The sequence below is a fragment of the Delphinapterus leucas genome, unplaced genomic scaffold, assembly GCF_059928025.1.
Source record: "Delphinapterus leucas isolate spDelLeu-1000000601 "Yukka" unplaced genomic scaffold, BTC_Dleu_Yukka2 spDelLeu_asBTCV2_sq25, whole genome shotgun sequence".
NCBI lineage: Eukaryota > Metazoa > Chordata > Mammalia > Artiodactyla > Monodontidae > Delphinapterus > Delphinapterus leucas.
In genome coordinates, this window is record NW_028322234.1 from 12,718,959 (window position 1) to 12,739,850 (window position 20,892).

The following is a 20,892-nucleotide window of genomic DNA, read 5'->3' on the forward strand; positions in this document are numbered from 1 at the left end:
TATTCCCTTCCTCCAAGGAAAGTTAGCCTGTTTGTATTGGTTCCCTTTGTCCTTTGTCCCTGAGTCTCTCAGGGGTGACACAGAGGGCCCATGTCGAGTCTGCACTACATTGGGTTGTCTTAAAGGAGAGCAATGCTGAGGTTGTGGAATTTATTTCAGTTTCTTTGAAGCAGGAACCAAGCCTGCTTGTTGTCTCAATGGGAGAGATGATGTCGTCTTTCTAAGCTCCTCACTGCGTTTCTCAATTCTGAGAAAAAAAGGGGTCAGAGCCTTGTATTCACATGTACAACATGATGAGCAGGGGCAAGAGCGATGCACGGAGGAGGGTCTTCAATAAGCTACTCCTGGTTGACACGTCAACTTGGCTTATGGAGAATTTTCACATGCAAATGACATCTGGTCAGCCACTGAAGAACAAAAGCTGGGATGAAACTGATTCGTGGATCTCAGCGAGCACTTGTTGATGACACTATCACTAGGAGTCGAAGCAGCAGAATGAGGCCAACCTGCATATAAACCTCTAACATGACCCATGAGGTCTCAGACTCAGGCAACTGCAACAAATTCTGCTGGAAATATAGGTCTTATTCCAGAAAATCAGAATGTCATCCAGGGCTAGTATATAATCCATTACACTGCATCCAAGGGAGTTAAGACTAATCTGATAATTCAGTGTCACTGCCAATAATTAAAGAGGTCAACAGATAGGCCAAATAGCAACATGCATACACAAAAAAGAACCAAACATGACACGTTCCTCCATGTATTAATATGTATAAATGAAGGTTCAGAGGTTAATTCCAGTCCAGGCTTTGTTTTAAGCTTGATTTGGATTATCATTACAATGGTTTGATTAGTCTCAAGAAAGTGTCATCAAGAAGCTGCACCCTGGGGACTTCCCTGGTGGTGCAGTGGTTAAGACTCCATGCCCACAATGCAGGGGGCCCAGGTTCAATCCCTGTTCAGGGAACTAGATCCCACATGCATGCCACAACTAAGAGTTTGCATGCCACAACTAAGGAGCCCACCTGCCACAACTAAGGAGCCCACCTGCCGCAACTGAGACCCAGCAGAACCAAATAAATATTAAAAAAAAAGCTGTACCCTGATTGGCTATACACGATGTAACCCAAGGCTGCTCGAGCATGAGAACTGTGTAACCTTTCATCAGATGCTGAAATGAGGTTTTTACTATTAGATAAAGTCCTAGGAAGGCAGAACCTGGGTTCTGGCTAACTGACACCTGGCATGATGTGGGGTGCAGAAAGCTTAAAACCGGGGAGGGCGCAGAGGTTAGGCATACCTGCTGGTAAATGCATCAGACCTGGTAATGCAGTAGCTGGCTTCATTGGTGGCACATAAATGAGGGACTGGCTAGTTCTGGTGGCAATAATGGTGCAGCTGGTACACCTGTACTGAGGACATTACTTGACAGCTGGTAGAATTGAGCCAATAAAAAATCCTGGGGGCTTCCTGGTGGCGCAGTGGTTGAGAGTCCGCCTGATGATGCAGGGGACACGGGTTTGTGCCCTGGTCTGGGAAGATCCCACATGCCGCGGAGCGGCTTGGCCCGTGAGCCATGGCCTCTGAACCTGCGTGTCCGGAGCCTGTGCTCCACAACGGGAGAGGCCACAACAGTGAGAGGCCCGCGTACCGCAAAAAAAAAAAAAAAAAAAAAAATTCCTGACATATCCTGTTCAATTTCTGTAATTCCCAGTGGTGACAAAGACTGGGGAATAACTGAGGAGAGATGAACCTCCGTAAAGCTATCTTTAAGAGGAATAATAGGTGTACTAGTCATTTGTCTGTGTCTGAACCCAAACCCCACCTTCAGGAACTGCCAGTCATGGCATCAAGCAGCGCACATTATCAGGAGCAGCCAGTCACATGAGTTTTTCACTTTTCAAGCACTTGGATTGGAGTACAAACCCAGAAGGAGGACATGTCACCTACAGCAGACAATGCTTGATCCAGACACATGACATGATTGTTTTGCATGGGTGTGGAGCTAAATATAGGGGTGAAAAGGAACAATCTCACCCTCTTCCTGCAAGGCCTGTGGTTGAATGTCCTCCACAGGTGTCGGGGTGTTGTTCTCCCGCAAAGGTCAGGAAATCAGGGTGTCTCACATTAGTAGATGAAATCTCACTTCCTCTCTACTCATCCCATGCTTGACCCTGACCCTGAAAGGATCAGGTGTGAGAGAGGACAAAGCCATCTTTACAAGATTTACAGAGATGTACTATATCCTCCACTTTGGCCATTGGGACTTGATGTAGATGGACTTGGTGAGCCTCATACATAGTCAAGCAGTTCCTGTCTTCACAATATAAGACCAGGTCCATCCAACAGGAAAAAGCAGGGGCCCTAAGTGTGAATCCTGTAGGCCCACTTTTGGCCAGGTTGTGACCTGGAAAATGTAGCAACTAGACTGGCCTGGCCTGATGATGAGGGAAAGACATATCACTGCCCAGGAAAGGTCATGGCCAAATGAAAAATGTTCAAAATAGATCTTTGGGACCACCTGGAACACTATCCTTTCTCAGAAACCCTAAGATTTCAGACTCAGGGTAGCATTTCCCATATTTACTACACTCCATTTCTCTTGCCTGTGAATCACCCCATGTTTATTAAGCATGAGCAACAATCTAGTGGAAAAAAATGATGACTCTACAATATTTCTCACATTTCTAATGTTCTTCTTCACAGTGAGATCACAAGTGAACATCAAAGTACTCAAGAGATGTACAGTTTTCCAGAAATCTTATATCAGTAGAGTTCCTCTGCATTGAAACATCTCTCATATTTAGGGAATATATATTTCCCTGAGCAAACAATAAAGTGCTTTCCATGTTTCTTAATAGTATGGCTTCACTGTGAGCCCTAACAGGCTGGGTTGTGAGATGGATGGCTTTCCCACATTTCTTATGCTTGAAGACCATCACTCCAGTGTGCTCTTTTCACGTCAAGTGTATCAGGGCAACTGAGGGCTTTCCCACATACCTGACATCAGTTAGACAAAGTGATTTCTTACAAGACAAATGAACAAAGAGAACTGAAGGCTTTCTCACATATTTTTCATTTATAGGATTTTGCTAGAGGGTGAGTTTTTCCTGAGGAGTTGGAATAACTGAAGGATTTCTCACATTGTTTACATCCTCAGGTTTCTTTCTCTCCACCATGAGTTTGGACATGTTTAGAAAGGTCTGATTTCCAAGTGAAGGCTCTCCCACATTTCTCACATTTGTAAGGTTTTATTCCAGAGTGAATTGTCTTGTGACAATGAAGGTATAAGGAATGTTTAAAGGATTTTCCACACTGATCACATAGAAAGGGCTTCTCTCCAATGTGAGATTTTCTATGGTCCCTAAACTGAGATCTGACAAAAAGTTTTCCACAATCTTCACATAAAAACTTTCTAGCATGAGTTTTCATGTGTTCAGTAAGTACAAAAGGCCTGATGAAGGCTTTACCACATTCCGTACATTTATATGGTTTTGTTCCAGTGTGAATTCGATTGTGAATCTTAAGATATGAAGAACTTTTAAAGAATTTTCCACATTTTTCACATGGAAAAGGCCTCTCTTCACTATGAGATTTTATATGTTGTCTATAGGAAGTAAGGAAGGCTTTCCCACACTCCCTACATTTATGCACTTTTATTTCACTATGATTTTGCATGTGATCATTAAGGAATAAGGGATAAAAATAGGATTTTCCACTTTCCTTATATATAAAGGGCCTCTATCCAGTATGAGATTTTATATGGCTCCTAAGGTGATCAGCTCTAATGAAGGCTTTCCCACATTCCTTACATATAAAGGGCTTTTCTCCAGTATGAGATTTTTTATATTCCTCTTAAGTTCATAAGCTATAATGAAAGCTTTCCCACATTCCTTACATTTATAGGGTTTCTCTCTCCACTGTGGGCTCCCATGTGAATTTTAATGGATATGATATTTGTAGACTCTCCCACACTCCTTATATTCATAACTTTTTTTTGTGGTGTGATTTCGTACAGGTATACCATGCCTTGTGGAGTGAACAGAAGCTCTCCCATGTTCCTTCTGTTCACAGTGTTTTTCCCCATTCTCAGTTACTACTTGTGCCTGAAGAGAAGGCTGATTCACACAAGCTTCCTCACCATCACTGCATTCGAAGGCTTTCTCTCCCATGCAGGTTTTCCTGTCCACAATATTTGGAGTCAGGATGATGGCTTTTCCACAGTGATTAAACACAAAATGCTTCACAACCATAGAGGTTTTCTTCTGCAGAGTAAGGAAACTTTTTCCATACTCATTATGCTCATAAGTGTTGCCTCCATTTTGAGTTCTCCTGCCTGTCCTAAGGCTCAAGTGTTCATTGAAGTCTTCCTATATTGCTCACAGTTACAGAGTTTCCATCCATTGTGCATTCTTGCCTGTGGATGGATAGATGAATGATGATGCAAAGATTGCTCAGACTCATTAATTGATCCTACTCATCTCAAACTTGAAACATCATTACAACGATGAAGATGACTTTTACCATTTCTACTACATTCATACACCTCTGCCCTGTTGATTTCTTTCAAGTTGAATGATGGAATCCTTCTGCCAGAATGATATTCCATCTACTCCAACCTTCAAATAATCCTGTACAGCTTCATGGACTGTTGTAAAATCTCAAATGTCCTGTTACATATGTGGAAATGAGGACTTATGGGAACTCTGAAGCAATAAGTATCAAGCTGGGTTTAGGATATCCCCAAATTCAACCTATTCAGAGTATCTCACCATAGACATTGCTCTCCCCTGGTGACTGCCACCTATTGCAAACATCTATCACTTGTGCTCATGCTATAAATGAAATTCCCTTTCTTTTCTGAATGTGGAAAAAGAGAAATATGATGTTTTAAACTTACCAATGTTACTGTTTCCATCCCAACAGATGTTTCTCCCCCAAGATTATCCTGCTGAATTGCTGAGCCTTTGGTTTTAAGTTGCATTTCCCATAAAAAAATAATAAATGTAAGAGTTTGTAGAAAGAAACAGGAGGCTGAAGGAGTTAAAAATAATAATACTCGTTTGTATTGGCTTCCAAATTAAAGATGCTAAAAATATCAATACATACATACTAGATTTGAGGAGTTTGGCTATGCCAAATATTTAACAATGATAGGAATGCAGAGTCAAAATTCAGTACCTGATTAAAAAGAATTCTATGAAAATTAAATATGATGGGGAAAAAAACCTGAATATTATCAGTGAAGGAAAAGAGGAATGTTAGGAAAACTAGCCTACATCAAAATGATAAAGTTAAAAAAAGAAACAGAACAAGCCATTTCGGATAAAGATGTGGTACATATGTACAATAGCATATTACTCAGCTGTAAGAAAGAATGAAATAATGTCATTTGCAGTTACATGGATGGACCCAGAGATTATCATATTAAGTGAAGTAAGTCAGAGAAAGACAAATATCATATGATATCACTCATATGTGGAATCTGATTTAAAAAAATAATACAAATGAACTCATTTACAAAACAGAAACAGACTTAAAGATATGAAAAACAAACTTATGGTTACCAAAGGGGAAATGTGGGAGGGTGGGATACATAAGGAGCTTGGGATTAACATACACACACTACTATATATAAGATAGATAACAACGACCTAACGTATAGCACAGGGAACTCTACTAAGTATTCTGTAATAACCTATATGAGAAAAGAATCTGAAAAAGAATGAACATATATATATATATACATATATATAAAACTGAATCAGTTTGCTGTACACCTGAAACTAACATAACGTTGTAAATCAACTGTACTTCAATAAAATTATATTAAAATAAAGAAAGAACAAGCCATTTTGTGAGCTCATAAGAAATTGTGAGTAAATGTGAAGTATGTACGTATGACAACTTGAATATATCCTGAAACATCAGAGACCAGTGACCTCAGCCTTCTGTGAGAAAGCACATCTTTACAAGTTTCCTCATTATTATTCAAAAGACACTGAAATTTTCACTGATCAGGAATCACTCACCTTGGAGGACTCCTCTTCTTTCCACTGTCCTCAAATCATCTTCTTGTTCCAACCAAGAGATCAGAGTGGGTTTCAATGATTGATACCCTGTTTATGAGGAAAGATAAATTAATGAAAGAAGCTCCAGAAAAATAGAAGAAACTGTCCAATGAATCAGCTCCTATATGTCTAAAACTGTGGTAAAACTATTTTAGAAGAGATAAAACAGGAAATTCACCTCCTTCTGTTCTCCACAAAGACTGTTTCTCTCTGGCCCCTGAAGCCCACATTCAGATTGATATAAACAATTACAAAGCTTAAGACTTTTTTTGATACGGGAAACAATGTAAGTGCAAAAAAAGATGTTCATTCACATGGAGAAACCAATACACCAATGAGTGTCAAACGTTGGTGTCCATGAGAACCAAGTCCAGTGTCTGTCACAACACAGATGACTGGGTCCCAATGCCGCAGTTTCATTCAGTAGGTGAAAGGTGGAGTCTGAGAATGCACATTTCTAAGAGCGATGGTGATAATGCTAGTCCTAGAAGCACATTTTCAGATGCCAACCGAACTAAAACCCATTCATGTGAAGAACAGTGTCTGTTAGTTCCCATTATATTCATATGTAACATCACCCATGCTGCAACACAGTAAGTGCATCACATATATCTGTTCTCTAAGACGCTATAGGAATGATGGCAGCCTTACCTGCTGTGGTCAGGTTCTTGTAGTTCTCCAGCATCACATCTCTGTATAGTTTTCTCTGAATGGGGTCCAGTAAAGTCCATTCTTCCTGGGTGAAGTCCACAGCTACATCAGCGAAGGTCACTGAGTCCTAAACCATCACACACATACTAGCTTCAGTAAAGTAAGCCCTCCACCAATGGAAGGGACTGGAGACGGGTGACCCATGATTCAATGTCTCTCGTCATCTCCCCCAGGACACAATGGTCCTAGGTTCTCTTCTATCTACACTCACTCATGATTGATATCCTTCAGCTACAGCTCTAATGGAACATGTAATACATGAACTTATCTCAATAGAATGAGCCTTAAAGTGTTTTGTTTCTCTCCTGTAGCATAGTCCTAAGCCAACTGGAAGCACTTGTAAACGCTGATGAATGAATACATTCTTTGAGAAATGCACAGTCATCTTCCTTACTGTGTAAGAGCACCAAGCAAAACAAAATATATGCAGTCACCATCATGAGAGGCAAGATTAGGAGGTCATTACTGAAATACTGAGATTATTCAGGGTAATGTGTCACCAGTATGAGCTTCCACTTAGGGAGGGAATTCATCAGGGACTGAGTCCTGCAGTGGCTTTATTTCTTTAAGAAGCTCTGGACACAGGCCTACCAAAACAGAATGTGTCCATCTGGTGGATATAGTAGCCCATTTTTTAGGATAGACTTGCTTCTTACCCGAGAACAACTTCTCAAACGCTCAGCCATTATCCTTTCTGCCTCTATCTTTTCCTCAGGAAGGCGAAAGGGTCCTTAGAACACCTAGGAGAAAAGAAAGAAGGCATGAGTACCCAGAGATGATCATAATTCCCACAGTCACTGCCTGGAAGTCATTCAACTCTAGCTTGAAATTCCCAATTATCCTTTGCACACTCAAGAAATCTCACATATATACACACCACTGCTGTGAAATGCCAGAGTAGTCCTGTCGCACCTGGAGCCAGAAAAGGGGACGGTGAGCCATGCTGCCCATCAGGAAAAGAGTAATGGGTTCATTTTACAGGGAAGCAACCTTAAGACCTGAGTAATGTGACTCTTCATTTGTCAAGGCAATAAAATACATGAATAAGATTATGCAGCAGGGCTTCCCTGGTGGCGCAGTGGTTGAGAGTCCGCCTGCCGATGCGGGGGATGCGGGTTCGTGCCCCGGTCCGGGAGGATCCTGCATGCCACGGGGCGGCTGGGCCCGTGGGCCATGGCCGCTGGGCCTGCGCATCCGGAGCCTGTGCTCCGCAGCGGGAGAGGCTGCAGCGGTGAGGGGCCCGTGTACTGCAAAAACAACAACAACAAAAAAACAAAACCAAAAACCAAACAAAAAAAGATCATGCAGCAACTCTACCTAAATGCGCATACCAGAAAGCCGAGTTAGAGAACAGCATTATCTGGCTCCCTTCAGCAATTCCTAGATGAACCAGAAGCATGACTGCTCAGGCCCAGACCAAGACTGGCAGATCCTAAAGTAGAGTCTCTGAAAAAGGACATTAACAGGGACTTCACATGGGACATATAGCTGTCATGTTGCAATGACGGTGAAATTTGCCTGAAAATTCCTTTCTTTGATGTCAAGATCATGTCAGGCAGCTTATGAATACAAGTGGACAGGGACATCTCCATGCCCCTGGAGATCGGGTTATCTGGAGTCCTGCTTCATATCAATCATTAATCAACAAATATTAGTTATCTCACACACAACATCATAAATTCGCTCTTTCTATGTAGATAACATAGTTACTAAAAGAGTATGCTCTACAACAAGAATATCAGTAACATCAATTATTATTCATTGAGTACATTATGTACCAGATATCTCATTAGGAGCTTACAGCTTACCTATATGTTTGGAACAACTTGAATACTGGAATCAACTCTTTCAACTGTAAATTATGTATGCTCTAAGCAGAAATTAAGTATATATGATAAAAATTTAGTGTCCAGTAAATTAATTATATATGATAAAAATTTAGTGTCCAGTAAATTTAAAACACTTCAAATGAAAAAAATGTAAAATATCTAAATTTTTAAATTGTTTAAGTAATATTTTAATATATATGGGATAAAATAAAATATATTCATATAAATAATCTTCATTTTTGTTTATTGTGGATACTGAAAATAGTTTCATTATATACGTGATCTATACATTATATTTATATTGGAAAAGCACTGGTGTAGGCTGCTGCTGGGCTTATGAAGGGAAAAAAAAAAACATTCTATTCGGTCAACATCCTTGAGCTTCTCTTGATGGATGTTGGAGAATTTTGAAGCTCTAGGCCTCCTTTAGTTCTTATCACTGGATTATTCCTTTCTTTCAATGACCTTGTGCTAGGCAATCAGTTGAGAGCAGTAACATATACAGAAAATATTCTAGGCATTAAATATCCACCATTCTTATTACGGAAGATAGACAATAAACTAATAATTGATATATCAATTCATTAGTAACATGGGAAAACAATCAAGCAGGTAAAAAAAATAAAGGGTATCCGACACATGCACACACACACACACACATATATTATTAGTTCCCAGGCCAGATAAAGAAAGAAAGGGGAAATCATTAGGTCTTCCACACTTGGTCCAAAAAGATTAGAAAAAAAATTATCAAACTTTTTACAAAAGAATTCAGAATACATGAAAGTACTGGGAAGCCTCCATGGGTCTCCATTTGGAAACACTCAAATCAAACAGGTCTGTACTCTCTCCTTGCCTTGGACATGGAGCAAGGCCCTGTCATACTTGGCCCAACATTTGTCTATTTTATGAATCTTTTCAGACAATCACCTTTTCATATTATTTTTCAGTTCCTTTTTTATGGAACTGAAAATTTTGCTTTTATGTTTACTTACTTCTTCCACAGACTTTCTTCATGCTTCTTGTCTTTTAACATTCTGTATTTAAAAGTTAACTTCTTTTTGTTATATATCAATAACCTTTAATATATCAAACACAGACCACCAGGCCAAATGCTGGTCTACAAAACTGTATACAAATGATGACAATGAAAGTTCCACAGTTCATTACCTATGAACCATATTCATCCTCACTGTCCCCACAGTCCTTATTCTTCAGTAGAGAAGACTAAAACCCATACATACATGAGGTCAAAAAAAATCATGTGTCTAGACTCCCTTATAACTGTACTTACTACTAGGGGTCTCAAACCAGGAGTCCTTAGGCTGAGTAAGTTTAGTGAGGGGGTACTTGATAAAATGTTTTATTTTTCTGTTTATTTTTTAGTTGGATATAATTAATGTCTAATGAAATACACAGATCTTAAGTATTTAGTGGATGAATTTTGATAATTGCATATACTTGTATAATCACCAGCCTAAACAAGAAACAGAATATATTTATTTCCCTGGAAAGCCTTGTTGTCCCTTTCCATCCATTCCTTACTTCTTGCGCTCAGACAAGCACTTTCTGATTTCACTGTTACTAGATACATTATGCTATATATGTATATTAGGCAATTAATACAGCATTTTCAAATGTGGGTCCTAACTGATTTTTCGTGTACTGTTTAGTGAAACTATGGGCAAAATACATTAAAATCTCCCACTAGAATTTTGAAATTGTTTATTTCTTCTTCCACTTCTTTCAAGTAATGCTTTATATATTTGCAACAATATTATTGAGTGGATAAACATTTGATTTTTTATATTTTTGGAGAAACAGATTTGTTTATCATGACCTCTGTATCTGTAGTAATGCTTCTTGACAACGTTGTCTGACATAAGGATCAGCTTTTGGGGGGAGAGTTTCTTTTTTTGGCATATCATTGGTAGCACTGTATCTGTTTTGGATGCCAGTGTCTGCCAGTACAAAGAGTGGCACGGTGTCTGGCACACCAAAGGCACCCACTAACTTGTGACTGACAGAGTGGAGCTCCTTCACATCACTCTTCAAGTACACCTAAGTTATACCTAAATAACTGTTCATAATACAACATATATCTGTTTTCATAAATGTATTTGATTACTCTAAGAATGTAAGGGTGGGAGGAACACCATCTTCTTTCAAGCACTCACACCAGCGTCGGCTTATCTGCACACCTGTCACTTGTTTCCCAAAGCCTCCTTATATGGACACTTAGTGCTCTAGGTCCTGCACTGGCAGTGGCACCCCAATTCCCTCTCCACATCTACATACTGGTCATGGCTTGCCTGCATACCAGAGGGGAGCTTCATCCTTGCCCAGTGACTGTTAACTAGTTCTGGCCCTGGCAACCTAGCAAATTTCCTCACATTCAATGGGTTGCCATGATACCTTCTCTAACAAGGTCTGAAATCAATCTTGGGGAGAGGCCCCCACTATAAGTTTGGCCTTCCTTAGGTATTCTCCATGAACTCTAGGATATATGACAGAATTCTCTTTACAATTTTATACTTTACTTCTCCTGTTTAAATCAAAGTATAATTTCTGTCTCTTCATTTCATGCAGACTTATACACAATAGTGAAGACAGGTGATCCCTGGAGACAAAGTAGTAAAGATGACATTTTGGGATATGTTTGGTCAAACCTTTGGACTCAAGCATAGAGCTAAAAGCCTTGCCAATGGGAAAGACATTCATAGAATTACAACTGTCAAGCAATCACCTATGATGATTACGGTACAGCTCTTGCCTTGGGAGACCAGGTGAATGCTACACTTAACGGTACAACAATAATGGTGATTATAATGGTTGTGGTGAGAGATGGATTCTTTTGAGTGTAGTTGCCCAGACAATGACAAGCTCAGATCTACAATCTCAAGTCAAAGTCTGAAACCAGAGAGATTCCATGACAGGTTAAAAACTCATTTCATGTGGTCACATGGGGAAGATATTGCAAAAATCAAATGCAGAGTTCAAGTATTCAACCATACTTAAAGTCAGTCTCACATACTTTTTCATGTGAAAATGAGGCACTGATCAGGGAAGAATGAGACAGGAAACTTGAAATAGGGATATCTACGGGGACCCTGATGACACTTACAATATTGAACCCCCAAGACACTCTGAGCCTCCCTTATCAGGGAAGTAGCTTGCTCTTAGGTTTCTGAAGATACTGGCCTTCCTCTGCTTGACAAATGTGTGATAATCTCACTTAGAGCAGATGCCTTGGAAGGAATCCTCATTCTCGAGACCCACCACAATTACCTGCCGTTGCCTCTGGACACACAACTAGTGCAAAATCCAAGGGGACAGGACAGTATGCAACATAAGGTAGGAGAAAACAGCTTACATACAAAATAAGCCCAACTCTGCAAATATGTATCAAAAGAGTTTGGTGAACATGTAAACTCCTAGGAGTTCCTAAGGGATTAAGCTCAGGCAATTCCAGTGAATTCAAGTAAATTGTATGGTAGGCTGCCAAGGCTCTTTCCACACCTAAGTGCAGTTGCCCCACCTCCTCTTCCTCAGTCTATGTCTATGGCTTCCTGTGGTATTCCTTACACCCAGCTGGCTGAGACAAAACTTGGTTTATAGATGGGTTTGCATAGTAAGCTAGTTACACCTGGAAGTTTAGACCTGAAGCTCTATATCCTTACTGAAGGGATGACCCTGAAAGGCAGTAGTAATTAAAAATCTTCCCAGTGGCAGAAATTCAAGCAGTATATTTGGCTGTCGCTAGGTCTGGAGTGAAAAACAGCCACATGTATGGATACACATTGCTTCACAAACAGTTGTCAATCATTTGACTGGAGAGTCAAAGACGTGAATGGAACAAGATTGGAAGGTTGATGACAAGAAAAGTAGTCTGGGAAAAGTATATGAAAGGATGTCTCTGAATGCACATAAACTGTAAAGTTATTTGTGTCCTATATGAATGTCCACCAAGAGCAATCCACTATAAATAAGACTATTAATAATCAGGTGGACAAAATGATGCAGTCCATAGATGTGAATTACTTTTCCCAGTCAAAACAGTGTTTCCTCAATGGGTCCATGAACCAAATGGCCATGCTAAAAGGGATAAAGCCTATCTGTGGGTTCAACAATATGGACTTCCCTTCTCCATGGATGACCCAGCTAACACTACTGTTGTGTGCCTGGGAATGAACATTTGGGTCACTCCACCAGGTACATAACCCAGACCAGGTGAGGGTCTCATTGAGGGCAAGGGAAATGTGAAACTGATTGTTGAAGAAGTAACCCATGGATGTCAACCACAACCTCAAGACCAATTAGAGAAACAAGAACTGTAGTACTTCTGCATGCTTTCTCTTTGCTTATTATATGTATGCATTTATTTAATGCATATGTTTATTTATATAAACGAACGATTCATTTCTATCTCCTCTCCATTTTAATTTTATACATAAGGTGTTAATGGTTAACATTACCATTTAGTCTTTAGGAAACTATATCTGCAAGTCTGTGAACAAATGTGAGGAATTCAGTTTTCTTCACTATGTCTTAATCATTCAAGCACTGACTATAATATATCCTCTAGTAAATCAACAGATGAAGGAATAACTTCATCAAGTAATTAAAATTCTCTCAATTTTACCTTCTATAAAACTCTCAAATCATTTCATTTATTTCCTTTTCCATAATAATAATCCAATTGTAATTTACCACCATCGTGTTTTAAAGCTTATTTATCATAAGCTTCTAGGTTGACTCTCATACTTTCTGAAGACCATTCTCAAACTAGGAGTTGTAAGTAGATTCAAATTACTCCTTTGATTAAAATATTTCCTAAGTTTCCCATGGCCTTAGAATACAATTCAGAGTAAGTAATTCCCTTGGCCCTATCCCCCACTCTCCAATATACCTCCCAACACTCTCTGGTTCTGCTCTGCTTCAGACAACCCTCTTTCCTCACCTTAGGAAATACACTGAATTCGCAACTTCTCTGGAATTTTGCTCATGAAGTTCCCTTCATCTGAAATGTTCTCACTCATTCTACACCTCCTCACCTTAGCTCAACAACCTGATTAGCTAAGTCATATCCATGCTTTCATTCTCAACTCAAATATCAACACCTCCCAATATATCTTCTCCCCTCATATTAAGCCATTATTATGTCCAGATAACAAACTTGCCAACAATCACTTAAAATGTCTTCCTAAATAAACTGTAAACCCCATAGAAGCAATACTATCCTTATTTCGATCTCCATTGTTTCCCTATTTCTCGAAGACAGCCTAGCTCATTAGGTGGACTGTCAGAATTGCCAATCCCCACACAAATGTTACAGCATAGATATGCACAAATTGAAGTAAAACAAACAAAAAAACTACAACACAAAATGAAATAGGAATCATATATAATGTCTGTGCACAATACAAATCAAAACACTGTACTTCTGAAAACATATTTGAGTACTCTTAGGAAGAAAGTGGACTGGATATCAACTTTTTTCCCCCCTCATCTCGCAGCTTGTGGGATCTTGGTTTCCTTGACCAGGGACTGAAACCAGGCCCCCAGCAGTGGAAGCACAGAGTCCTAACCGTTGGACCACCAGGGAATTCCCTGGATATCATTTTTGAAAACAAGTGCCTTGAAGTCAAAACTAAAATGTGTTCCTTATGTTTCTCCAGCATAATTTTAATCCTATTTTAATGTTGATTTGGAAACTACCAAATGGCACAAGATTTATGGAAGGGATTTATATACCCAGAAAAATTAACCATGTTTTGGCCCTTTGACCTAGAAACCCAACTTTAAAATCTAGTCCTGAAGATGCACCTCTACAAACATGAAACAACATACACAGAGGATCACTTAGTAGTGCTAAATCACAGATGCCAGAATAATTAATAAAGGTTGTTAGAAAACAAGATATTCTGAGTGTCAAAATATTACCCCACATATTACTTTCTTATTCAAGAAAAAAGTAGTTTACCTTTAAAATACAGGTCTCTGGTGATCATCACCTTAAGTAATCAAATGTAGCATCACTAACAGAAGAGTGATATAAATCTGGGTCTTCCTGATGAAATACAACATTAAGATATACAACAGTATCTATGGTATATTTTGTAAATGATCTTTTGAAGCCTGCAGACCAAAATGTAAGTGACAAACTATGACTCACAGGCCTTTTTTTGTGAATAAAGTTTTAGGGAAAAACAGCCATATACACTTGTTTACTGAGATCTATGGCTACTTCCCCATGACAAAAGTAGAATGGACTAATTCAAGACCTTGTGGCCTGGAAAGCATAAAGTACTTCCTATCTGTCCCTTTTCTTCTCTTTTTTTGTTTTTTGGCCACGCCCTGCAGCATGTGGGATCTTAGTTCCCCTACCAGGGATCGAACCTGTGCCCCCTGCATTGGAAGTGCAGAATCTTAACCACTGGACCACTGGGAAAGTCCCCTGTCCCTTTTCAGACAGTGTGTGCTAGCTGTTGTTCTGGATCCAATTACCAGTTGATAGAAATACAAGAAACAGAATAAACATTTAAACATACCATGAAAATAAAATCAGAAATATCAATATGCTCAAATAAACAAGCTAACTTTACACATCAAGAAACTAGAAAAGGAAGGACAAACAAAGCCCGAAGGTAGTAGAAGGAACGAAATAATAAAGATCAGAATGGAACTCAAAGAAATAGAGAATAAAAATAAAATAGAAAACACCAATAAAACTGAGAGGTTTGAAAAGATAAACAAAATAAGACAAACCTTTAGCTAACTCACCAAGAAAAAGAAAGAGGGCTCAAAATTAAATATGCAAAAGATACTACAACTGATACCACAGAAATACAAAGGATCATAAGAGATTGCTATGAACAACTGTACACCAAAAAACTGGACAACCTAAGAAATGGATAAATTCCTAGAAACATACAACCTACTAAGAGTGAATCATGAAGAGACAGAAAATCTGAACAGACTGATTACATGTAAGGAGATTAACCAGTAGTAAAAAACCTCCCAGCAAACCAAAGTCCAGGATCATAAGTCTTCACTGGTAAATTCCACCAAACATTTAAAGAGGAATGAATATCAATCCTTCTCAAAATCTTCCAAAAAAACAGGAAGGAGGGAGTACTTCCAAACTCATTTTATAAGACCAGTGGTATCCTTATACTATAACCAGACAAGAACACTACAAAAGAAAATTACAGGCCACTATCCCTGAAGAGCACAGATTCAAAAATCCTCAACAAAATATTAGCAAACCCAAATCAATAATACATTAAGAGGATCATACACCACGATGAAGTGGGATATATCCAGAGATGCAGGATGGTTCCATATCTGCAAATCAATCAATATGATACACATTAACAGAATGAAGGACAAAAATTGGGGACTTCCCTGGTGGTGCAGTGGTTAAGAATCTGCCTTCCAATGCAGGGGACATGGGTTTGATCCCTGGTTAGGGAACTAGATCCCACATGCGTGCTGCAACTAAGAGTTTGCATGCCACAACTAAGGAGCCTGCCAGCCGCAACTAAGGAGCACACATGCCACAACTAAGGAACCAATGAACCACAACTAAGAAGCACACGTGCAGCAACTAAGGAGCACATGTGCCGCAACTAAGGAGCCTGCCTGCTGCAACAAAGACCTGGTACAACCAAAAAAAAAAAAATTAAAAAGTTAAAAATAAAGTTAAAAAAGGGATAAAAATCATATCATAGTCTCAACAGAGGCAGAAAAAAGCATTTGACAAAATTTAATATCCATTCATGATTAAAAACTCAACAAAGCAGGTACAGAGAGAATGCTGCTCCATAATAAGGACATATATCACAAGTCCACAGCTAACATCATATTCAACAGTGAAAATGTGAAAGCTTCTCTAAAGTCAGGAAAAAGACAGGGATACCCATTCTTACCACTTTTATTCAACATAGCATTGGAAGTCCAGCCAGAGCAATTAGGCAAGAAAAAGAAAGAAAAGGCATCTAAATTAGAAAGGAAGAAGTAAAAGTGTCACTCTTTGCAGACAACATGATATTATATATAGAAAACCCAAAAGGCTCCACCAAAACACTGCTAGAACTAATAAATGAATTCAGTAAAGTTGTAGTATGCAAAAACAATATACAGAAATCAACTGCATGGCAGGGGGATAAATTAGGAGTTTGGGATTAACATATACACAGTATTACATATAAAATAGATAATCAACAAGGACCTACTGTAGAGCACAGGGAACTCTACTCAATATGTAATAACCTATATGAGAAAAGAATCTAAAAGAAGAGGGAATATATGTATATGTATAACTGATTCACTTTGCTGTACACCTAAAACTAACACAACATTGTAAGTCAACTAGACTCCAACATAAAATAAAAACTAAATTAAATTGAAAAAACAAGAAATTATGTTAATAAAGGAAGAACTTATAAAAAATATCAATTGGGTTTCTATACACTAATAACAAACTACTAGAAAGAGAAATTAAGAAAACAATCCCATTTACAATTGCATCAGAAAGAGTAAAATACCTAGGAATAAATTTAACCAAGGACGTGAAAAACCTGTACACTGAAAGTTATGAGATGTAGATGAAAGAAATGGAGAAGACAAAAATAAAAGGAAAGATATTCCGTGGCTCATGGATTGGAAGAATTATTATTAAAATGTCCCCTGTACCAAAGCAATATAAAATTCAATGAAATTCTTACCAAAATTCCAATGGCGTTTTCCACAGAAATAGAACACACAATCCTAAAATGTGTATGGAACTACAAAAGGCTCTGAATGGCCAAAGTGATCTTGAGAAAAAAGAACAAAGCATCCTGCTGCCCAATTTAAACTGTATTATAATGCTATAGTAATCAAAACAGTATGGTACTGGAACAGAAACAGAGATCAATGGAACAGAATACAGAGTCCAGAAATTCAAAACCACACAAATACAATTAATTTATGACGAAAAAGCCAAGAATATATGATGGAAAAGGGACGGTCTCTTCAACATGTAATGTTGGGAAAACTGGACAGCCGCATGCAAAGGAATGAAACTGGACTACTCTCTTACACCATACACAAAAATTAACTCAAAATGGATTAAAAACTTGAATGTAAGACCTAAAACCATAAAACTCCTAGAACAGAACATAAGCAGTAAGCCCCTTGGCATTGGTCTTGGAGATGATTTTTTGTATTTGACAACAAAAGCAAAAACAAAAGCACCAAAAGCAAAAATAAAGAAGTGGAACTATGTGAAAGTAAAAAACTTCCTGTGTGGCAAAGGAAACCATCAACAAAATGAAAAGACAATCTACAGAATGGGAGAATATTTTTGCAAATCATGTATTTGCTAAGGGGTTAATATCCAAAATATATGAACTCATACAATTCAACAGGAAAAGACAAATAATGCAATTTAAAAATGGGCAGAGGATCTGAATAGATGTTTTTTCAAAGAAGAGATATAGATGGCCAAAAGGTATGTGAAAAGGTGCTCAACGTTACTATTAAGGGAAATGCAAATCAATGCAATGAAATAGCACATCTCTCAGAACGGTTATTATCAAAAAGACAACAAATAACAAGTGTTCGTGAGGATGTGGAGAAAAGGGAACCCTTGTGCACTGCTGGTGGGAATGTAAATTGGGGCTGCCACTAGGGAAAACAGTATGGAGGTTCCTCAAAAAATTAAAAATAGAACTATGATATGATACAGCAATTTCACTTCTGGGTACTTATGTGAAGAAAACAAAGACACTAACTCAAAAGATATATGTACCTCCATGTTCACTGCAATGTTATTTACAATAGCCAAGACATGGGAGCAACCTAAGTGTCAATCTACGAATAAAGAAAACATAGTGTTTGCATGCACACACACACATATACATACCCAACACACACACACAATGGGATAAAAAAAGAAGGAAATCTTGCTGTTTGCAACAACATGGATGGACCTTGAGGTCGCTATGCTAAATGAAGTCAGACAGAGAAAGACAAATACCATATGGTCATATGACCTCACTTATATGTAGAACCTTAAAAAAACAAACTAGAATGCATGGATAGACAGATCTATGGTTGCCAGAGGAGGGGAGAGTGGGATGGGATAAATGGGTAAAGGTGGTCAAAAGGTACTAACTTCTAGTTATAAAATAAATAAGCCCTGAGTACATGCAATATACAATATGGTGACTATGGGTAATGATACTGTATTGTATATTTGAAAGTTGCTCAGAGAGTACATCTTCAAAGTTCTCATCACACACACACACAAATCTGTAACTATGGATGGCGATGGATGTTAACTAGACTTAATTCGGAATAGATATACAAACATTGAATCATTATGTTGTACACTTGCAACTAATATATGTCAATTATATCTCAACTTTAAAAAACTTCAAAATGTGTGACTTTTAAAAACGTATTACTTTTCAAAAAATCAATATAATGGAGAAATAACGGCCAACGCTCTAGGTTAAAGGAGACTAAGACACACAAAAATTGCCGTATATAAACCCTGATTGCATCTCAGATCCAAAGACACTCAGAAGTGTATTTCAGAACAATGTGGAGGATTTTAGTTTTCACAGAGTAGATAGAAGGTGACATTATTACTTTAAATTTTCTTGGGGTAAATAATAGTTCTGTGGTTTAATTAGCACAATGTCCTTATCTTTAGGAGGTGCATTACCAAGTATTTAAAGGTCAAGTATTAATACATGGCTGCAATTTATTTTCAGCTTACTCCCTCGAATAACTCACCAAAAAATGTATTTATCTAGAGAAAGAGAGCAAACATGCAAAATGCCCAAAATGGGTGACTCTACTTCAACGGACATTAATTGTACCGAAGCTTCACATTTTATTTACGTTTACGACTTTTCAAACGAAAAATGTGGGGAAACAATACTTAGACCAAACACCCTGTTAATCAGAAGTTCAATTATCCTAGATATAGGGCAAAAAAGCCTCCATCCGTTTTTCTTGGAATCCCATGTTTTGAAGTTTTGTAGGGAGGTACAGGTTTAGGAAGTTCAGATGAAGAGATAAGGGAGCATCCTTGCTTCTCTTTTGTAGAAAGAGTTGTGGCCTATATAAACTTATATTTCTATACAAAAAAACGCACTCCAAAGACATCCATGAAAGTACATTTCTACCCGAATGTAATGCGCCAAAAATAAAGAACGCACAAAGATAACGCCAAATTCTCAGACGAAACTTCTTTTTTTGCATAGAAAAGGAAACGGAGGCCCTTTCCCCCACTGCTCACCGGCATGTGCCGGAATCGCCGGGTGCGTGAGGACTCGAGGACACAGGGCTGGAGTCAACGAACCCTAAAGGCGGAAATTCTTTACCTCTCGAAGAAAAATCACGAAGGCTGCTTTGGAGGCTTTTGAAGAGGGGAGCACAGGATGAAACCTAAACGACCCCGCGGAAGCGCCCTTAGGATATTTCGCTGGGGCCGCCTCTGGACCTGGCCGTTCCGGGAGGCCCCGAGGCCGCGGCGGAAGTGAGCGGCGTAGGCCTCTCTAAGCTGACCCCAGGGCGGCCCGGGACAAACTCGTTCTAATTCCACCTTCCATTTGCTTCCCTCTCCTACGCGCCGGCCTACCGGACGCCGGATTGGGCCGAACCACGACCAACCGGAAACTGCTCAAGAAACACCCGGCCAGCAGCGGAAGAGACTGCGGCGAACGAAGCTCGCCACTTCCGCTTCCGGCTCTGGAGGGGGTCGGAAGAGGCGGGGTTTCCGCGGTGGCGCCGTCGGCCATGTTCGATCCGTTCAGGTGGAGAAATTCTAGTTTTCTCTGGCGTGGGTACAGATGGGTTCCGGGTGGGCTAGGTGCGGGGGCTGGGGACCGAATGAGCCCCAAAGGCAAGGTTGAGGCTGGAACCAGTCCTTAGATGGGGCTGCTGGTGGGGGTCGCGGTCTGTTTCTGAGGCGGGGTTGGAGGTGGGATACGTTTTGTGCGTATTTAGATCGCTGAATACTGGCGCCTGAAGGGCGTGGCTGCGGGCAGGGACCCACCCCAAGCAAGCACATCAAAAGGTCTTCTACGTGCCTCTCGCCTCGTTCCTAGAGCCCTAACAGTGATTTTCCCATATCGATAATCCTGCCGATCCATGAAGTAGTCTGTCTCCTCCGGTCAATTCCACAAGGCAGGATACAGTGCTAAACTCAAATGCTGTCCCCTGCATCTGGGGTTTTTTCATTGTTGCTAAATCAGTAAGCAATCGAAGACAGCATCACG

The 20,892-nt window shown here is 39.3% G+C and overlaps 1 protein-coding gene across 3 annotated transcripts; it reads right to left on the reverse strand.

Moving 5' to 3' along the window:
• Positions 1 to 5: 5 nt before the first annotated feature.
• Positions 6 to 20,278, reverse strand: LOC111166143 (zinc finger protein 426-like). 3 transcript variants are annotated; one of them, XM_089905502.1, is made up of 6 exons: positions 19,996 to 20,278; positions 7,442 to 7,525; positions 6,726 to 6,852; positions 6,036 to 6,122; positions 4,904 to 5,037; positions 6 to 4,420 (listed from the first exon to the last, which is right to left on the reverse strand). In XM_089905502.1, the coding sequence occupies exons 2-6, from the start codon at positions 7,469 to 7,471 to the stop codon at positions 4,352 to 4,354; spliced, it is 447 nt and encodes a 148-aa protein (XP_089761628.1). In that variant the 5' UTR covers positions 7,472 to 7,525; positions 19,996 to 20,278; the 3' UTR covers positions 6 to 4,351. The 3 variants fall into 3 exon arrangements, with proteins under 3 accessions (XP_089761628.1, XP_022413202.1, XP_022413203.1); XM_022557494.3 differs by having other exon boundaries at positions 4,397 to 5,037; positions 19,911 to 20,278; XM_022557495.3 differs by having other exon boundaries at positions 4,403 to 5,037.
• Between the last annotated feature and the right edge of the window lie 614 nt (positions 20,279 to 20,892).